Source organism: Arachis hypogaea, chromosome 7 (assembly GCF_003086295.3).
Source record: "Arachis hypogaea cultivar Tifrunner chromosome 7, arahy.Tifrunner.gnm2.J5K5, whole genome shotgun sequence".
Lineage (NCBI taxonomy): Eukaryota > Viridiplantae > Streptophyta > Magnoliopsida > Fabales > Fabaceae > Arachis > Arachis hypogaea.
The window spans coordinates 15,521,134-15,535,143 of NC_092042.1; the positions used below are offsets into that span (position 1 = coordinate 15,521,134).

The 14,010-nt window shown below is 35.1% G+C and overlaps 2 protein-coding genes across 2 annotated transcripts; both read right to left on the bottom strand.

The window, feature by feature from the left end:
- Nucleotides 1-2,734: 2,734 nt before the first annotated feature.
- LOC112702612 (helicase SEN1) lies at nucleotides 2,735-6,885 on the bottom strand. The gene is made up of 8 exons (XM_025753729.3): nucleotides 6,789-6,885; nucleotides 6,527-6,660; nucleotides 5,834-6,424; nucleotides 4,190-5,464; nucleotides 3,754-4,078; nucleotides 3,394-3,652; nucleotides 3,075-3,311; nucleotides 2,735-2,986 (listed from the first exon to the last, which is right to left on the bottom strand). The coding sequence occupies exons 2-8, from the start codon at nucleotides 6,632-6,634 to the stop codon at nucleotides 2,953-2,955; spliced, it is 2,829 nt and encodes a 942-aa protein (XP_025609514.1). The 5' UTR covers nucleotides 6,635-6,660; nucleotides 6,789-6,885; the 3' UTR covers nucleotides 2,735-2,952.
- A 1,002-nt stretch (nucleotides 6,886-7,887) lies between these two features.
- Nucleotides 7,888-10,039, bottom strand: LOC112702613 (uncharacterized). The gene is made up of 4 exons (XM_072198717.1): nucleotides 9,932-10,039; nucleotides 9,691-9,831; nucleotides 9,240-9,602; nucleotides 7,888-8,982 (listed from the first exon to the last, which is right to left on the bottom strand). Exons 1-4 carry the CDS (start codon nucleotides 10,037-10,039, stop codon nucleotides 7,888-7,890), a joined length of 1,707 nt encoding a protein of 568 aa, XP_072054818.1.
- Between the last annotated feature and the right edge of the window lie 3,971 nt (nucleotides 10,040-14,010).

Sequence of the window (14,010 nt, forward strand, 5' to 3'; positions counted from 1 at the left end):
GTGAATTTTCCCACACGAGGAAACGATCTGGGTGCCTTGCTCGGACCGCCGTCTCTGGCGTGCTCCTTCTGTCTTTCTCCATTGCCGTGCTGCTAGGGTTGAGTGTAGGAGGGCTGCCACTTGTTGGCGGCCACAACTTGACTGACTTCCTCATCGTTAATGTATTCGCGGGCTACAGTTTGGATTTCTTGCATCGTCCAGACCGGCTTTGTGGTGAGGTGCTTTCTGAAGTCCTCGTTAAGGAGCCCGTTCGCCAGGCAAAGACTGGCCACCGAATCAGTTAACCCCTCGATCTCCAAGCATTCATCGTTGAAACGATCTAGGTACTTTCTGGTCGTCTCACCGGTTTTCTGAGTGACGCTGAGCAGATTGATCGGGTGTTTTTCCTTCGCGATTCTGATGGTGAATTGTGCTATGAAGGCACGACTGATATCCGAGAAGCCGGCCACAGAGCCTTGTGGGAGGCTATTGAACCACTGTATCGCAGGGCCTGCTAGGGTGATCGGGAAGGTGCGGCACCTTACTTCGTCTCCCACTCCCTCCAGGTTCATTCGGGCCTCAAAGGCCGTGAGGTGCTCCTGTGGGTCTTGGGTTCCGTCGTACATCATGTCCGTTGGTTTGTCAAAGTGCTTTGGAAACCGGACTTCGAGGATGGAACGATGGAATGGGGTGGCGCCCATGATCACGGGTCGCAGTGTTCCCCTAGATCTCTCTTCTCCGCTTTGGCGGTCTCGCCTCATGGTGCACGCCCACTTACCTTGGGCGTAGATGATTGTGTCATTTCGCCTCCTAGGGTGTTCCCGGTCCTCCCGGCTACTTCCCGATTCTGATCTCGAGACGGGAGTACGTCGGGAACGACTACTCCGGTGGGAGGTTCTTCCCCGACTCTCGGGAGAATGGTAGTAGTCGGGGTCAGAAGTTTGCTGTTGATGCTCCTGATCTGCTAATTGGCGCTCTAGGTTCTGCACCCTGTGGCGCAGTTCCTGCATTATCAGCGCACCAGTTCCCTCGAAGGGGTGTCTTTCTCGGGCTCTCGACTGCGGCTCGGTTCGTCGCGGGGGGGGGGGGGGGGGGACGGGACCTCAACCAATCACGGGGAGAGGCAACGGAAGCTGCCCCCTCGAGGCCCACCGCGCGGCCATGGTCCCCTGGACCTTGCACGATCTCCATTTAGGCGTTGTCCCCACAGACGGCACCAATGTTTGGTATCTCGGGTACCGAACGGTTCGGAGTGGTCCTCGGATGAACAGGTGGGGCGTAGCCTGGAATCGGGTCGCGAGGGCGAAGCGGGGAGGCCGACCTTCCGAGCTCTCGATACGGAGGGGGTGTCACCTGCAAGGACACTCCGACGCCCAAGTCAGTCGAGTGTGCAGACGAAAAAGGGGTAAAGTGGTGTATGACATACCTTGAGGGAGGGGTAGGACCCTCCACATATATACTATGTCAGAAGTGGGTCCCATAAGGGCAGAACCCACCTTCCTCGAAACTTCCTTATACAGCTGTGGCGGCCAGCTGTCCCGAACGCGTGTTCGGGTCGGCAAATGAACGCCTCACACCCGACCGTTCGGGTCGGGTGGTTAGTGGGTCGGGTCGACCCATGTTCCCTTTGGGCCAGGCCGTAACATTACCCAAATCAGTTTTTAATCGAAAAAAATTTTGAAAATTCTGTGTATTAATTTTTTTTAGAGATTAAAATGTCTATTTATAAAATTTTTGAAAACTGATATGGGGAATTATTCTGTAGAAAAATAAACTAAGCACTAATTTTTTTGCCGGAATAAAATTTTGAAAATGTTTTTGTGTATTAGTTTTTCTTGAAAACTAAAATATCAACTTTTAAAATTTTTGGATTATGATTTGGGTCATTACTCTAATTTTTTTTTACTTTTAACTTATAAAAAGTTATAGCATTAATGTTTGGTATATCTTTTAAAACCAACTTATAATTTTTTAAAAAAATATTTAAATATTTATGGAGAAATTAAAAAAATATTTCTCTTATTTATAAATTTTTTATTATTTTTCTTTTAAAATAAATATTTTTAGTATTATAAAATCAAACACAAAATAATTTATTTATAGATTATTTTTAATTTAAATTTTTATATTTTAAACTCTTTTTATTTAATTAAGTTGTATTATTTAAACACGCTCTAAGTTAAATTTAACTAATATTTTGTATTCCAAGAAGAACATAGTAAAATGACATAAAAATAATTTTATTATTAGTTTAATGAGTCAGACAATAATGGAAGATAGTAGAAGTAAAATTCTGTGTTCTTGGCTTTCACGGTTACGTTGTCTCCGCAGATTGTCCTCCAAGGCAGAGATTATCAAGAGTCAACCTTTGACTAAATTAATGTGGCTTGTTCACTACTCTCCACAGCGCAAAACTTATAACGTCTCTCATGTTTAATTATATTTTGCTATTACAAATAGAAATTTTTTAAAAAGATACCAAGGTTTCGACTTTCGGTAAATATCTAGGGCTGAAAATGTTTTTTGTTTTTTTATTACAAAGTGATTTGTAGTTATTTGTGTTAATAACGCTAAATAGTGTTTTCTTTTTCTTATGTTTAACATTGATATATATGTTTCTATTTGAACATAACTAAATATTTTCAGTAATTAGGGTCTATTATGGACACCGATTTTACTCAAGTAGGTATCTCCTTTATGTAAATAAATTAAAATAAGTGAATTACATACCCAATTATCCAAAGGAAGACAAACATGAAACATGTTAAAAATAACATTAAAAGTTAATACTAAGTTTCTTATAATCGGTTAACACAAACAAAGGTTTCCTGGCACCAAAAAACACAGGTTTATAGTTTATATGTAAACCACACTATTAATAAGTTCAGAAGTTTTAAATATACAAACTCATAGAAGCTAAACTCCTTTGATATTCTTTGTGCAAAGATTTAAATTTAACATCTAATAAACTCCTTAACACTTCCTTGGCCTGTTCCTTGAAGATTTCCTGAAAATTTATACAAAAATATTAGATCCTCAAAGTGAAAAATCAAACAAAAATGTACACAAATTAAGCTAAGCAACAAACATTTTACCTTGAATATGTACCATCAAATTCTATCTTACTTCCTAGGCTTAGTTTCTTAAATGTTGATGCAGACTCTTCAAGAAGTTCAATCTCAAACAATGCATCCTCAATTACTTGACCCAATTTCTTGTCTTCACTAGCATTGTGAAAACAATCTCTTTTCTTAGCATCAAGAACCAGTTTTCTCCATACAGAGTCACTATTAAACAATGTTGAACCATTTCCAACAATCCAAAGGCAATATCTACAAAAATCAAACAACAAATTTTAATCACCTTAGGCAAATTCTCATTTATAAATTAAGGTGGTAGTTTAGTTTAACATACCTAGCTCTTGTCAATGCCACATTTGTTCTTTGTCTGTTGGAAAGAAAACCAACTTTTCCAGCACCATTGGCTCTAACTGTTGATATTATGATAATGTCTTCTTCGCCGCCTTGAAAGCCATCGACGGAACGAACACTTAAACTGAAATCAGGATCAGAAACTGTAGTGTAATTCTTGACCTTCTCTTGAATTTCATAAACTTGAGCATTGTAAGGAGATATGATTCCTATGCTAGTTTTCTTCTTTGTCCTCACAAACTCTGCCAAAAAAAACAAAAGTATTGCACTATTAAGAACACATAAAAATTACATTGACATAGTTAATGAGACAAGACAAGAAAAGGTGAGAGAATTTGGCAACCTTTGTGGAGGTTTCCAACAATCTCACAAATAACTGCAGCTTCAACAGTGTTTTTTGTACTATGTCCAAGACCAATTTGTTCTCTGCCTTTAGCTACATTTATGAATGCATAAGAACCATAGATTTCTCCTTCAAGGAATTTTTTTTTATAGCTTAAATTACTCAAAATTGGAGCATCAGAGAGCTTTCCTTCATAGAACTCTTCACTTGGAAATAAGCTAATTGAAGGACTCATCCTATACTGAACATTCAGCATATGCTTCTCATTTCCTAAAATCACCAACCTTTCAAACAAGCTTCTTCCGAATTCTGTCTTCTCAGCAATCTATAAGAAGTTGATCAATTTAAAAAACATAACACATAAAAATGATCAAGATTCAATAAACAACAATTAAGATCACAAAAGTACTAACTATTTAGAAACAATGCTCAGTACCTTGCTTTTTACCAAGGCCGGAAGTTGTTTCTCGTCGCCGATTAAGACACAATGCCTAAGGCCTGGAAGCTGTAATGGTACGGTTGACTCGCATTCTTTAAGCTGTGCAGCTTCATCAACTACCAGAAATTTAAGCTGTGTCATTCCTTCTGTGAACAACTTTACAGAACTTGATGCTGTACAGAAAATCAGATACGCATTTGACAAGCAGAATTTCTCGATTCCATGCTTGTCATTAGTGACCGGAATGAAAACGGATTGACAAAGTGTAGTTAGTATTCCAACACATAATTCTCTTTCCAGGCTTGGCCACCCCAAGCAGTCAATAATTTCTTTTTCCTCATTTTCTTCTTCTTCTTCTTCATCATCACTATAATTCAGAGTTCTCCTGTACAGAACATGATTCAAGGAACTTTCAAGGGATCTAAGCAAATCTAAAGCTCTAGTCATCCTCCTCACATCACTGATCTGAATAAAAGATGTTGGCATGTGTGTGTACAAAGTCTGCATACAGAATTCAAGTTTTCCTTTCAGTTCCCTGAATTTCTTCTTCACAAATTGATCAAATGTCATTATACTTTCAATGAGAGAATGATACTTCTCTGCAATGTCACTGTATTTCATGTTCACAAATTCCTTCAATGTTTTAGAATCACTAAAGAGCAAGTTCATTCTATACTGGATTTCAACAGTGCTGTTTTCTTGCTTCACAAAATCTTCAAATGGCATTAGGCCCTCCGCTTTCTGATACAATTTATATAGCTTCTTAGGTTCCTTAATCAGTTGAATCATTGATTCAATGCTATGTTTCCAACCACCTAGTGGAGCAAAACACTTAACAAGATTATTCACACGATTTTCGAGAAAGATATCTTTAAGGCCAAGATAACTATCAACCTTCATTCTAGAACTATTGCCAAATAGCACTATGTCGCCAAAACCATATGATTCATGCTCAAGTGAATCCTTAACAAGGCTATGCAGCCGCGACGCAACCGCCATCACTGCTGTGTTAGTTGGAGCACATGTCAATGTCCTGACTCTAAGCTTCAAAAGGGAAAACAAGATACAAGCCACAGTCTTGGTTTTCCCAGTCCCAGGAGGTCCCCATACAAGGTTAATGGTGCTGTTATGGTGACATTTTGTCATGCTCACACAGCTTGAGACTGCATCTTCTTGTGATTCATTGAGATTCTGAGACTGAATCATATTTCCTATGCTTGAAGTGCCAATAACGTTTATTTCTGAGGGGCATATTTGACATTTTCTTCCAATCTAAGAACAATAAAGAAAAAATCTAACATGTTATTACCTCAGTGTTTTGAGCAATTAAGGGAATGACAGCCTTAGAAGCATTCAGATTATGATAAATTTAAAACAGTTCCGTATCATGCACTAGATTTATGTAATGTATTAAGTTACACCTAGTGAATCATAGAATCTCTAGATACATCAAATACTCATTTGCATAAATCTGTATTTACAAAGTAATTCACCATCAAACCAATGTTAAAAAATGATATACAATAAACTATAAACATAACCTAAATACACAACCTCAATATATATATATATATATATATATATATATATATATATATATATATATATATATATATATATATATATATATATTTCCCTTACCTTTGTGTCAGGTCTTAGCACCTTTTCAATAATGCTCATGTCTGCATCCTCTAGCTGTGAATTCAATGCCTTCCATATCCTAACATTTGTTAGAATGTTCATAAGATGCACAGCATAAAGCTTCTTAACACCACCACTTCTGTCATATTCATTCTTAGTCTCCATGAGCTTGGAGGACAAAATTGGAATTACATTGTCATATGCACGTTTTGGCCTAACAACATAACCAATATGGTAGAAGTTTTTGGGGCTGTTTAAATCATCTATGCATTTTGGTCTAATAGGAGTAAAAGCAATAACATCTCCTAACATAGGCTCATATGATTTTCCAATTTCACCACCTTCTTCCACATCATCTTTATCTACATCATCATTATCACTAGTGTTCACCAATGTTAAGAGATAGAACAAATTCTTAGAAGGTTTGAAGAACTCTGTGTCCATTTCGACAGTCTTGATTTCGCAGAATCGAGCTCTAGACACTCCTTTCAATCCTGAACACATGTCACTGCGTGTCTCTTCAATCAATGAAGGAATGAATGAGTTCATGTATTCTTTCACAGAATTGAATGTCTCTGGAATCTTACCAACCTGTTAAAAACAGAGTTTCTTAAACTCATTTCTTAGCTTCACCAACATGAAAACAAAAACAGATTATTTATAAAAAAAGAAGACAGAAAAGACTAAAATAACCTTATGCTTGTAAAGATTGTCATTTAGAACATCTTTGAGGTTCCAAGAGAATACAATATCCAACAAACTGGATTCATCATCATGATCCTCCCTACTAGTCTTTGACATCCTTTGCTAATTGATGAAGATCAAATCTGAATGAATTTCAAATAATAGCAGGAAACCATTAATATTCTCTGATAGATATGGTGAAACTATTCATCACTTGTATATGTTAATGTTAAATATACACTTTATGGAAGCCAGAATGAAGAATACTTACTAAAATGAATGTGGCTGTTGTAGACTTGTTGCCGTTAATGAATGTAAAAGTAAAACTTCAAGTGCTTAGTTGAAAATTAAACGTTCTTAGAATATATATATATATATATATATATATATATATATATATATATATATATATATATATATATAGAGAGAGAGAGAGAGAGAGAGAGACCTCAGCTTCATGCAATGATGCAATCAACAAATTATTTAGAAAAAAAGCTCACAACTTAGTAGAACCTTCTTTCCTAAGGCATCTCTTCTCCTTATATGAGTATTTATTTAGAAAAAAAATTAAAACTAATATTTTTCAATCAATATTTAGTCAATTTTATTAGTTTTTTTAGATTCTATTTTCAATGTTATTAAAATAAAAAGTAATGCTAGTTAACTACTTTTCTCGATGAAAATCAACAAATTTTTTTTAGAATTATTTCGTTCATCTTAAATTTTATATTTTAAATTATAAACATGTAATTCTAAATTTTAAATTACAAACATAAATTCTAATATTAATAAATATTGGTTATTTGAAAGTTAATTTTTTATATTTTTTAAAATTATAGAGGTGAATTGTTATTTTTATCTCATATTTTACTTTTGAATTTAAAGTTTAAAAGTGTCCTATGTTGCAGAAAGAGAAAAAAAAAATGCCTTTCACTATTTTTATTTTTAGTCATCTGCTTACCCTCTAAGTTTCTTTGCTTTCTCTCTCTTTTTGATACACATTCAATCATTCATATTTCCACCAGTGAAAGAAACTAAACAACAGTGCATGAGAAAGAGACCAGCCTAAATAACTTGCAATTGACTTGGCGTCAACCTTTGCTACTTTTTCATCTTTGTGTTAGGAGTGACCAACGCATTTCACTACATGTAATAACGAATACTTTTGAATTTGGATCCTCTAAATTTTAAATTTGTACTTTAGAGGGTAAAATGTGATCTTCTACCCTTAAATTGTTTCTCTCTCATATTTATTTTTGGTCTCACCTATAAAATAAATGGTGTATCTCTCTAAAGTGAAATTCAAACTTTAGAGAATCCAAATTCAATACTTTTAAATTGAGGTAACGAGAGAAAACCAAATTTATGAGTTAACCTAGCATCGACAAGCAAAATTTCTCAATTCCATGCTTGTCATTAGTCCCTGGAATGAAAACTGATTGAGAAAGTGAAGTTAGTATTCCAACACATAATTCTCTTTCCAGGCTTGGCCACCCCAAGTAGTCAAGAATTTCTTTTTCTTCATTTTCTTCTTCATCATCATCATCACTATAATTCAGAGTTTTCCTGTACGGAACATGATTCAAGGAACTTTCAAGGGATCTAAGCAAACCAAAGGCTCTAGTCATTCTCCTCACATCACTGATCTGAATAAAAGATGTTGGCATGTGTGTGTACAAAGTCTGCATACAGAACTCGAGTTTTCCTTTCAATTCCCTGTATTTCTTCTTCACAAATTGATCAAATGTCATTATGCTTTCAATGAGAGAATGATACTTTTCTGCAATGTCACTGTATTTCATGTTCACAAATTCCTTCAATGTTTTAGAATCACCAAAGAGCCAGTTCCTTATTGTGTATAGGCTATACTGGAATTCAACAGTGCTGTTTTCTTGCTTCACAAAATCTTTGAATGGCATTAGGCCCTCCGCTTTCTGATACAATTTATATAGCTTCTTAGGTTCCTTAATCAGTTGAATCATTGATTCAATGCTATGTTTCCATCCACTTAGTGGAGCAAAACACTTAACAAGATTATTCACACGATTTTCGAGAAAGATATCTTTAAGGCCAAGATAAGTGTCAACCTTCATTCTAGAACTATTGCCAAATAGGACTATGTCCCCAAAACCATATGATTCATGCTCAAGTGAATCCTTAACAAGGCTATGCAGCCGCGACGCAACCGCCATCACTGCTGTGTTAGTTGGAGCACACGTCAATGTCCTGACTCTAAGCTTCAAAAGGGAAAACAAGATACATGCCACCGTCTTGGTTTTCCCAGTCCCAGGAGGTCCCCATATCAGGTTAATGGTAATGTTATGGTGACATTTTGTCATTCTCACACAGCTTGAAACTGCATCTTCTTGTGATTCATTGAGATTCTGAGACTGAATCATATTCCTTATGCTTGAAGTGCCAATAACATTTAGTTCTGAGGCGCATAGTTGACATTTTCTTCCAATCTAAGAACAATAAGGAAAACATGTAACATGTCATGACCTCTGTTTTGAGAAATTAAGGAAATGACAAACTTAGAAGCATTCAGATTATGATCATTTAAAACAGTCCAAATCATGCACTAGATTTATGTAATGTATTTATATTTACAAAGTAATTTACCATCAAACCAAAGTTAAAAAATGATGTACAATAAACTATAAACATAACCAAAATACACAACCTCAATATACAGAATATAGTTTTTTCTTTTTTCCCTTACCTTCATGTCAGGTCTTAGCACCTTTTCAATAATGCTCATATCTGCATCCTCTAGCTGTGAATTCAATGCCTTCCATATCCTAACATTTGTTAGAATGTTCATAAGATACACAGCATAAAGCTTCTTAACACCACCACTTCTGTCATATTCATTCTTAGTCTCCATGAGCTTGGAGGACAAAATTGGAATTACATTGTCATATGCACGTTTTGGCTTAACAACATAACCAATATGGTAGAAGTTTTTGGGGCTGTTTAAATCATCTATGCATTTTGGTCTAACAGGAGTAAAAGCAATAACATCTCCTAACATAGGCTCATATGATTTTCCAATTTCACCACCTTCTTCCGCATCATCTTTTATCTACATCATCATTATCACTAGTGTTCACCAATGTTAAGAGATAGAACAAATTCTTAGGACGTTTGAAGAACTCTTTGTCCATTTCGACAGTCTTGATTTCGCAGAATCGAGCTCTAGACACTCCTTTCAATCCTGAACACATGTCACTGCGTGTCTCTTCAATCAATGAAGGAATGAATGAGTTCATGTATTCTTTCACAGAATTGAATGTTTCTGGAATCTTACCAACCTGTTAAAAACAGTTTCTTAAACTCATTTCTTAGCTTCACCAACATGAAAACAAAAACAAATTATTTATAAAAAAAGAAGACAGAAAAGACTAAAATAACCTTATGCTTGTAAAGATTGTCATTTAGAACATCTTTGAGGTTCCAAGAGAATACAATATCCAACAAACTGGATTCATCATCATGATCCTCCCTACTAGTCTTTGACATCCTTTGCTAATTGATGAAGATCAAATCTGAATGAATTTCAAATAATAGCAAGAAAGCAAAACCATTAATATTCTCTGATAGATATGGTGAAACTATTCATCACTTGTATATGTTAATGTTAAATAGTTAGCTAGCTACTACATGCATTCACACATATAAATATACACTTTATGGAAATCAGAATGAAGAATACTTACTAAAATGAATCTGGCTGCCGTTGATGAAGGTAAAAGAAAAACTTCAAGTGCTTAGTTGAAAATTAAACGTTCTTAGAATATATATATATATATATATATATATATATATATATATGTAAAATGAGAGAGAGAAAGAGAGACCTCAGCTTCATGCAATCAAGGCGGGAAGAGAAATCAAAGGATCAACTTAAAAGTAGTAATTAAAACACTACTTGGGAATTTAAACGGGGAAATGCTTTATTTATTTACGAGGCCTACTTAATTATTTGACTATTTTCTTGGAAAATGTTAATTACTTAATACTACAAATATTAAAATTAGCTACAAATATTAAAAATAATATTTGTAAGCTAAAATCAATTACAAATTCAGTTGTTATGTATTTATATATATTTTGTATTTTACTCTGAATCTTATACTACGAAGGATGTTAGATGATAAGTGAATTTATAATCAGTTAACAATATTTAAAATTAGAGATAAATATTAAATCGGTACTTGAAAGATTTTAATTAACGCTGACAAAATAGTACCTTATCTTTGTTATTGAAAAAATAATTTTCAAAAGATTTTAAAATTTGACAAAAGTGACCAACCTTTAATTAAATTACCTAGAGTTAAGGTTTAAAAGTGACGTGTCAGTAAACAATTTTCATAATTACAAAATTTAATTTGATAATGAACAAACATTATTAAAAACAATTAATTACAAAATTATTAATTTGATCTTAATTCATACTTGTTTAATTAATAATTTTGTGTGTGCAGATTTGCTATTGGGCCGAAATTAAAAAAAGAGATCCTAAGCCCAATAAAATCAAAATTCAGCCTTATGCAATTTTTGTCATATAAATGTTGGTTAAAATGCTTTGTTAGATGGGCTAGTTTTACTTATTATTGTTACAAGTCCAATTATAATCTTTGCTAAGTGATCCAATGCTTGGTTCGAAACTTATTGTGAAAGGAAGCAAAATTGCTTCTTGCCTCCAACGGATCCCATTTCTTCTTTTGGGATGAATTTCAAAATTTAATTTGCTAGCATTGGAAACATGAGAGAGATTGTCATTAATATGATTGATGGCATTAAGGCTACACGCTACTCAGGGAAGTAAAAGCAACTCTTTTTCAATTAATTTGTTTAATTTATTTAATTGCTTTTCTTCCAATTGTTTCTTCTCTCTCATTCTTTCTTTCTTCTCTTTCGGTCATTACACAACAAACCATGGAAGCTAAGCCTAGCCACCGAAGAGAGGAAGATGCACACTACAAGACCATCGAAATGATGGCAAGAAAAAGCAAACAAAAAGTATGTTGTGGCTAAGATTCTCATTCACTTGTGGTAAGATTTGGTGATAAGATTTTGGCTTCTCCATACCAAAAATGGTTGAAGAAGATTTCAACCAACAAGAAGAAGATCTTTGGAGGGATGGCTTGTCTCTGATCTTGCTCAATCACCACAGGAGGTAGCTACAGTGGCTACGTGATGGAAGAGGCAGAAATAGGAGCAGATTAAGCTATCATCATCATGAAGCATCAAGGGCCAGAAGTTCATCTTGGAGAGCAAGAAAAGATGAAGGGCTCGGATTGATGAAGATTGGTAACCAAGGAAGGACTAAAGGTAATTGCATGTTAGGTTTTGTATGGGTTATCTCTTTTCTCTCTCTCTGGCCAAACCGGTTCTATTTTTGAAGAAGAAGAAGATTAGCTTGGTTCAATTGGTTTCAACCTTGAAGGCTTCTCCCTATAAGTAAGGGTGAACAGTCAGGGTTTGAAGCAAGGAGAAAGGGTGAGAGTGCAATGCACAGAGTTCTCAGAGCTACCTGAGCTAACAGAAGTTCTTCTCCTTCAATGTATTCTGTTTTGTATTTTTCAGTTTAATTTTGTCATGTCTTGAGTCTCATAGAAAAAGACAAACAGTGAGGTTTGTATGAAAAATCCATAGAGCGAAAAAAGGCAGAGAGTGCAAAATTAAAAGAAAAAGTCATAGATGTTCTTAGAGTTCCTTTGTACATCTGTGTTGTGTTTCATGATTCTGTAAAAATTTTCTTATAAGTTGGGTTAGCACTTTACAGTTGAAAGCTTGGCAGTGACCAAGTCAAGTTTAGGATTGGGTTTAGAATTCTGGACTTGTCCCAGATAGGAAAGGTAGTTCCTAGGAAGAATTGTTGTGATGGAGACTGGATGTAGGCTGCACTGCACTTAGCAGCTGAACCAGGATATATCTGGGTGTAATTCTCTTTCTCTTCTGCTCCATTTACTGTTTCTGCTGCACAGAAGATAAAACTGCAAAATATCTCGTGCCAAGTGACGAGACAAAAAGAAAAGTCTCGTGGCTAGGGACGAGACAAAAATCAAATAAATCTCTAGAAGTTGTTTCAAAGACCAGCAAGTGTTCTAAAGTGAAAAAAGGGGCTAAGATTCAACCTTCCCCCCTTCTCTTAGCCACTGAAACCATCATCTTTGTTATTGAAAAAATAATTTCCGAAAGATTTTAAAATTTGACAAAAGTGACCAACCTTTAATAAGTTACCTAGAGTTAAGGTTTAAAGGTGACGTGTCAGTAAACAATTTTCATAATTACAAAATTTACCACTTTTAATTTTTATAATTTTAAAAATATCCCCATTTTAATTTAAAAAAAAACCCCGATCCCCTTTTTTTTAAACTCTCATCTCTTCTTCTCAGTCATCATCATTTTCAAAAAATTCTAATATCTTTTTTTCTTCTCTATTTTTTTTACTGGAGAGAGAGACCTCAAATAAGACAGCTAAAAAAGATACATCAAATATTTTAGGCAAGATGTTTATGAAAATTGGAAGTGGGACAAGTTGACAATGAAAATATGATTTCTTTTGAGGCGGATCAAGAGAGCTATCAAGGCGTCAGTTTTCTTGGATGATAATGGTAATGAAAATGCGAAAATTCTGAGTGAAGAATTTATGGGATTTTGTTAAATTTGCTGCTACTATTTTTGCTAAAAATCTCTTATTGAAAGATGTGAAACTGTCTTGATTGACAAATAAAAAGAAGAAGAAGAAGTGTTAAAGTGTTAGGGCTGAGTCTGAGAGAAATGTCACTTCTTAACTTGGACGGCGTTCTCTTCAGCCTTGGAAGTGGCGAAGCTGTTGCTGCTGTCGTTTCTATAACCACCTATCATGAGCTCAATAGCCATAGTAGATTCACAACCACTAGGTCAAGAAAAAAAAGAGAAATGAAAAAGGGGTTGAGTCTTGAGAAGAAGAGATTGAGTCTCAGATAAGCATCTTTATTTAGAAGAGAAACAAGAAGGAGGAAGGAGGAGGGTGGCACTGTTGTAGTAAGCCAGAGTCGGAGGTTGGTCGGAGGAAGAAGGAGGAGGAAGATAGAGGCGGTGATGAACGAAAATGAAGAGGAGTTTATTGGGGAAAAGAAGAAATTTGGAAGAGGATGCTGAGGAAGAGGAAGAGACGAGGGTTTCAGAAGGAAAGGAATTAGGGTTTTAAAAGTTAAATTAGGGGTGTTTTTAAAATTATAAAAATTAAAAGTGGTAAATTTTGTAAATATGAAAATTGTTAACTGACACGTCACCCTTAAACCTTAATTCGAGATAACTCAATTGAAGATTGGTCATTTTTGTCAAATTTTAAAATCTTTTGGGGATTATTTTGTCAATAACAAAGATTAGGTACCATTTTATCGGCGTCAAAATCTTTCGGGTACCGATTTGGTATTTACCCCTTAAAAATATAAATTAAAAATATGTTGTTGTATTGTTAGACTAAAAACATTAGACTG

Bases quoted from the DNA above. Each gene is read 5' to 3' on its own strand.
- LOC112702612 (XM_025753729.3), bottom strand. From the start codon at position 6,634: ATGTCAAAGACTAGTAGGGAGGATCATGATGATGAATCCAGTTTGTTG. The intron at 5,465-5,833 runs GTAAGGGAAATA...TATTGTTCTTAG, and splicing joins TGCTAAGACCTGACACAAAG to ATTGGAAGAAAATGTCAAAT. The intron at 3,653-3,753 runs GTTGCCAAATTC...TTTTTTTGGCAG, and splicing joins TGTTGGAAACCTCCACAAAG to AGTTTGTGAGGACAAAGAAG.
- LOC112702613 (XM_072198717.1), bottom strand. From the start codon at position 10,039: ATGTCAAAGACTAGTAGGGAGGATCATGATGATGAATCCAGTTTGTTG. The intron at 9,832-9,931 runs GTTATTTTAGTC...TGTTTTTAACAG, and splicing joins ACAATCTTTACAAGCATAAG to GTTGGTAAGATTCCAGAAAC. The intron at 9,603-9,690 runs GTCGAAATGGAC...ATGATGATGTAG, and splicing joins GATTCTGCGAAATCAAGACT to ATAAAAGATGATGCGGAAGA.